This window comes from Paracoccidioides brasiliensis (genome assembly GCF_000150735.1).
Source record: "Paracoccidioides brasiliensis Pb18 unplaced genomic scaffold supercont2.6, whole genome shotgun sequence".
In the NCBI taxonomy this organism is placed as follows: Eukaryota; Fungi; Ascomycota; class Eurotiomycetes; order Onygenales; family Ajellomycetaceae; genus Paracoccidioides; species Paracoccidioides brasiliensis.
In genome coordinates this window covers 1395236-1401135 of record NW_011371363.1, presented here as the reverse complement: position 1 = coordinate 1401135, position 5900 = coordinate 1395236, and the positions used below count along the sequence as shown (strand labels likewise).

The 5900-nt window shown below is 47.2% G+C and overlaps 3 protein-coding genes across 3 annotated transcripts in view; 2 read left to right on the top strand and 1 right to left on the bottom strand.

Annotated features, from left to right (window-relative positions):
* Positions 1-142: 142 nt before the first annotated feature.
* Positions 143-1445, top strand: PADG_05517 (uncharacterized protein; the record flags this gene model as incomplete). The annotated part of the gene is made up of 4 exons (XM_010762470.1): positions 143-236; positions 689-1011; positions 1107-1155; positions 1315-1445. The coding sequence occupies 4 exons, from the start codon at positions 143-145 to the stop codon at positions 1443-1445; spliced, it is 597 nt and encodes a 198-aa protein (XP_010760772.1).
* Positions 1446-2083: 638 nt separating this feature from the next.
* Positions 2084-3293, bottom strand: PADG_05516 (uncharacterized protein; the record flags this gene model as incomplete). Its single annotated transcript, XM_010762735.1, has 3 exons — positions 2084-2805; positions 2917-3150; positions 3278-3293. The coding sequence occupies 3 exons, from the start codon at positions 3291-3293 to the stop codon at positions 2084-2086; spliced, it is 972 nt and encodes a 323-aa protein (XP_010761037.1).
* Positions 3294-4822: 1529 nt separating this feature from the next.
* The window catches only part of PADG_11935 (uncharacterized protein), a gene marked incomplete at both ends in the record, with an annotated part of 2358 nt that continues 1280 nt past the window's right edge, over positions 4823-5900 (top strand). Inside the window, 3 exons of the mRNA XM_010762851.1 lie at positions 4823-5067; positions 5129-5700; positions 5760-5862. Of these exons, the coding sequence (XP_010761153.1) occupies positions 4823-5067; positions 5129-5700; positions 5760-5862 (920 nt within the window). The remainder of the gene's footprint in view (positions 5068-5128; positions 5701-5759; positions 5863-5900) is intronic.

The following is a 5900-nucleotide window of genomic DNA, read 5'->3' as shown; positions in this document are numbered from 1 at the left end:
CGACCCCTTGTTCCCCATTTCCTCCCTCCTCATTCAAAATCACCTCTACCCCGCACCACGCTGTGATAACGCAGTTCAAAACAACAGCCTACTTTTTGCCTCCCAGCCCCGCTGCCCCTCCAAAGACAACATTCCTGCAAAGATGACCCACGACCATGACGACGACTTGGCCTCAAGCAAGACTGCTGGCTTCAAGGTTGGTGAGAAGAAGACTCTTGAGGAATATCATCAGCTAGGTATGTGAGATGTAAAAAGTATATCGACGTCTGCAATTCTCAATTTTATTCCACCATGCCAAAGCAAAAAGTGCGAGGGACATCCTGGGGATAGGGCTGTGTCTGGTCTAGACGGAGGGCCCCGCATTGTTGTTTTGTTGTATGGATGCAAAGGACTTGAGCTACCAACCTCCTACAAATGTCTATGCCTGCCTCCCTTTTGCGGAGTTTATACACATGGAATCTACCCGTATGTGGGCCTGGTAATGGCGGGACGCTAGAGTGAGAAAACAGAGCGATCTATGCCCCATCTCGTCGAAAAACACTGCGAAGAAGGATCATAACGGACAGCAACAAAAGACACACCGCACTTGTTTTCAATATATAATAATATCCTCATTTCCAATACATAAAGAAACACACACCCAGCTAACCGCGCCTCATTCACACCCACCCGCCCCCTCCCCCCACAGACGCCAACGACGAATCCCTCAAGCGATGGAAAGCCTCTCTGGGCCTAGGAACCGGCAGCTCGATATCCGACCCCAACGACCCACGCAAGTGCATCATAAAGTCCCTCGCACTCGAGGTCGAGGGCCGCGACGACATCACCATCGACCTCTCCAGCCCGGGCTCGGTCGACAAGCTCAAGGACCAGCCCTTTACCATCAAGGAGGGATCCCGTTTCCGCATCAAGGCGACGTTCGTTGTGCAGCATGAGGTTCTTAGCGGGCTGAAGTACATCCAAGTTGTGAAGAGGAAAGGGGTTAGGATTAGCAAGGATGAGGAGATGCTGGTGAGTTGGGGTTTCCCCCTCTTTTTTTCTCTCTAGATGGCTACAACGTTTGCTGACTCCTTTTTTTTTTTTTTTTGGGGGGGGGAGGGGGATAGGGGAGCTACCCGCCCAGCACCACAGATAAACCGCTGTATGAAAAGAAGTGTAAGTGTCCGTCGTCTGTCGTGTTTGAGGATTTCCCAAGGTTGGTTGTGCTGGAGATTAAAAATAAAAAAAAAAATAAAAAATAAAAAATAAAAAAAATAAAATAAAAAAATAAAAAATAAAAACACTCTGACTTTTGTCCTCACCCAACCTGCGTAGTCAATGCCGAAGAGGCCCCGTCCGGCATGATTGCTCGAGGCCATTACAACGCACTCTCCAGATTCGTGGATGACGATGACATCACCCATCTCAAGTTCGAGTGGTCCTTTAACATCGCCAAGGATTGGTAGTTTAGGGCGGGCTACTTCTAAGCAGTTACCAGCTGAATTCTGTTGATCTTGTCGTCTTCTCATTCTCCTATTTCTCGCACCAACACGAATTTCCTTTATATCTATGCATTTTTCATTCATTCTTTCTTTCCTTTCCCCACTTCTTGGTACAGGACACCAGTTATAAAAGGCGTCCATTGCAATGAAAAAAAATAAATAAATAAATAAAAAAGTAAGAAATGAGAAATGAGAAAAAAGAAAAAAGAAAAAAGAAAAAAGAAAATTTTTCTTTTTAAAATACCTCCCGAGTTTGACATCTTTGCTTAGTGATGACTTGACCAATGATTGATAGGATAAAGTTCTACCAGCCAGTCAGCGCTGGCCAAATACTCCGCGCGACTTTTTTTTTTTTATTTTATATATTTTATCTATTTTTCTATCTCTTTCGTTGCAGGCCATCTCTTTCTTTTATATGAATGACAACCAAACACCCAACCTATGCTTCACGACAAGTAGAAAGCACCGATTATTCATGACAGTGACAGAGGAGGGAAGGGATAGATGAAAGGAAAAAAAGAGCAGTATATCATTTTAACAAAAATATAAAATGAAATTAAAAAAAAAAAAAAAAAAAAAAAAAAACAATAAACCTAAGGGTATCATAAGAAATATTCAATTACAGGATTAAGCCCATCCTTGCCCGGTTGCTGCTGTGCCTGCTGTTCCCCACGGTGTATATCGTTATTCTCAGGCGCAGCATCAAATATATTAAAGTAGCGCTCTCCCGTATCGCTAACTTCAAGAACACTCGCGAGGTTCCCGCATCTGTAGCAGTAATTCGGCGCGCTCCACACGGTGCTTAACCGGTCCTCGTAGAGCACCTGGTACCCTTCCTGACACAGCTGATGCGCACGGAGGATGTGAGACATGTTATTCACCTCAAGGAACTTCTTGACCACCTGTGCACCAAAGGTATACCCCGCCCCCCTCGGCGAGAGCGAAAACTCATCCCGCTCCGTGTCCGGATCCGACCAGACAAGATCAGCCATGGGCCCCTCGTGCGGGATCTCGCGAAATCGATCAATAATCTTAATCTGGTCGATGGAATGGATGGACGGCGATAGACCGCCGTGCACGCAGAAGATCTGATCGTTGATGACGACGCTGAGGGTGAGGAAGTCGAACATGTCGGTGAAGTAGTGCCAGACGTTGGCGTTGCCGTATTTGCGGGCGCATTCGGTGTAGAAGCCGTAGGATTGGGTGACGCCGCGGGACTCGTGGTTGCCGCGGATGAGGTGGACGCGGGCTGGGTAGCGGAGTTTGAGGCAGACGAGGAGCGAGATGGTTTCGACGCTGAAGAGGCCGCGGTCCACGTAGTCGCCTGTTTTAAATGCAGGTAGGGAAGAAAGGGGGGTTGTCAGTCTTGGTTTTGTTTCGACTGGTTGGACTGATGAATGCATGTAAATAAATAAGTAGCGTTGCGCATCCATACCGAGAAACAAGTAATTTGTGTTAGGGCAATAGCCTCCAATCTTAAAAATCTCAATCATATCGTAGAATTGGCCATGGATATCTCCGACGACAGTGACGGGGGCAGCGATATGGACGACGTTGCTCTCCTTCATGAGCAATTCTTTCGCCTTGGCGCATATTGCCTCTATGACAGAGTCTGCTAGTAATTCCTTCCTATAGAGTCGCTCGATGCACTCATCTAAATCGATGCTGGCTGCAGTATATGAGAAATGTTGGGTCATTCATCAGTCGCCAGATTCATTTAATACTTCTTGTTATAGGAATTCACATGGAAAGCATCTGTAACTTTGAATCATTCATCGGGCATAGACCGAACTTACACGGTAGTCCTGGCATTGCCACTGGACGAGAGACCAGATCAAGCCTCTAATTTAAGAAAGAAGAAAAAGAAAAAAAGGAAAAAATAAAAAAAAGAAAAAGGGGAGGAGGAGGAAACAAGAGAGTGACAGTTAAAATGTATAAAGAAACAAAGAAACAAAAGGATTCAGGGGAATAGGAAGGAGATCAGATAACCGGGCGATGCAGCTTTCATGATGGTCCGGCAGTTCGAAAGCGCAGCATCAGCGAGGCGATTAGGCTCGTTCAGCGGCAGCGTCAGCGGGAGATTGTTTGCTTGCGCTATGCCATTCAGAGTAAAGTTTCTAGCTAAGATACTGCGCCGCCAGTGGTGGAGAGAGCCTGGCGTTCGTTGAACACCTTACGGGTGTTATGCTGTATATAGAGTATTGGGGAGGATGAAGATGTGTATGTCGTTATTCGTTTTGTCTGTTCCTTTTTGACGGGGTTGAAAACGAGAGAAATAGAGATAAGAGTGGCTGGTGACTAATCAACTACCGAGTTACTAACATGTGGCTGGTGCGAGTTAACTCGAACTGGTTTAGGGGAGAACCAGCTAGTTAAATTAGTCCCGATTCGAATTACTAAGATCTTCGGCAGGAAACCGGCAAAAGATGGCTAACTAATGGTATAGCCACTGCTTACTTAATACAAGTTCGTTGTCTGCGGCGGCTAACTTAGTGAGTTACCTATGCCAACCCATCCCTCACCTTTCCAGACACCACTTAAAATGAACCACTTGGGGGCTTCAAACACCGTCATTGTCGGATATTGCCCAATGGCCAGGGTCAACGTATATATCCTCACCGTCCGCTGGAGCTTCAAACACCGCCCTATCGTCGGATATTGCCAAGCTCGGCGCCAGTTGGATCACGTGACGCTCTCCCAGCCGGCTCCAACTTCCGTCCGTCTTACGTTCGGTCGTCGAAGTTCGTTTCTTTCACCATCTCTGTCTTCAACCTCATCTCAATCACCGAGGCTGAGTCGTTATCTTATCCTTACGCCCTGTGCATTCCATGTTGGCCTGCTGCCGCCCATTTTATTTTATTTTATTTTATTTTTTTTGGTTATTCCCCATGACTTCTGCACCCCTGGATACATATAGTTATCATCAGCATCTCCCATTTTGCGGAACCCCTTTCCTCCCGCCTCTACGGCATCCTTATCGTCGGGGCCACCGGGGGTTGCCAATCCTGCTTTTGACCCATTATTCTTGAATACCATCCGTTGTGCTTTTGCTTTTTATTTCTTGCCAAACATTTCCTGCACCAATTACTGCATTGTTTTGTTTCATCGGGAGTTTATAGTCTTGCCACTGGTGGTCTCGGGCTGCTAAATTTTTCTCCGCCCTTTCTTGGTTGCTGGATCCAATCTCCGTGTTTCTAGTTCATGAGACCGGAGAGGGCCTTGGAAAATTGAAAATTGACTGCCTTCTGTAACCGTTCTATATATATTTATTTTTATATCTTATACTTCTTTGAAAATCTGGTCTGATTGTGGCCTCCGTGTTTGATCGGATCGCGCTAAAAATGGACTCGCATCCGATGCCTGGTGATGCTGTGCAGCCATTCCACCCACAACCAGTTCAATCCGTTGTCAGCCACAAACAGCGGGGCCAAAAGCATCCTCGCAAGGGAAAACAGCGCCAGAATCACCCTTCTGCTGGCAGCAATAATGGCCCCCCTAAGCACACCCAACCCCAATCATGTTACAACTGTGGTTCCTTGGAGCATTGGGCCCAGCAATGCCCGGAACCCCGCCGCGAGTTCCCCACGTAAGTTCGAGGTGATGGTCTTTCATGCCGCCGTTAATGGCTAACAGAACGCTTTCCGTAGGGGTGGTATGAAACCTGGTCGTCCTCCAAAACGACAGAAAACTACAGTTTCTTACCATGCCCATTATCAGGGCGACCCGTTTTACGACAAATCGCATCCGGGCCCTCAAAGGAGTTATACTCACCCGCCCGTAGCACATCCAACATATCAACCCAGACCGATGGCAGCTTCAACATATGGCTCTCCAACACCCATGTCTGCCCACCCCTATTCAGCTGGTCCATGGCCCCATGAACCCTTACCCCCGCAATATAATTCACCCCAATCGTATGGATTGCCAACGTCCACGAGTGCCTATAACCCGCAGTTCTCAAGTGCATCAACTGCTATGCCGCCCCACCGGGGCTATTTTCACCCTCAGTACGCATCTCAGTATGCGGAGCCCGAATATCATCGAAAGTCATTCGATCGTCACCAACAAATGCCGCCACACGTGGGTAATAATCGGCAATCTAGGAAAAAGTGGCGTCGTTCAGATAATGTACCCGCAATCGCTCTTCCAGTGGAACCCTGGATGGAAGAATTACAGTCCCTTGACATCCCCGAGTCAAACTCTGGTCAAAATGAAATTGGTGAGTGAAGGTAAACAAATTTAATGCTCAGAAACGGCTTTTGCTAAGTGATTTATTAGTTTGGAGGCCAGCTGTTCAAGTTGCCCGCCCTCTTCCTTCAACTTTTGATGAACGAGACGATATTGGAATGCTCCCGCCCTTTACAACACTGCCACCTGGCATGTCTGTGTCAAAATACATCCTGGACAAGGGTCCCGAGG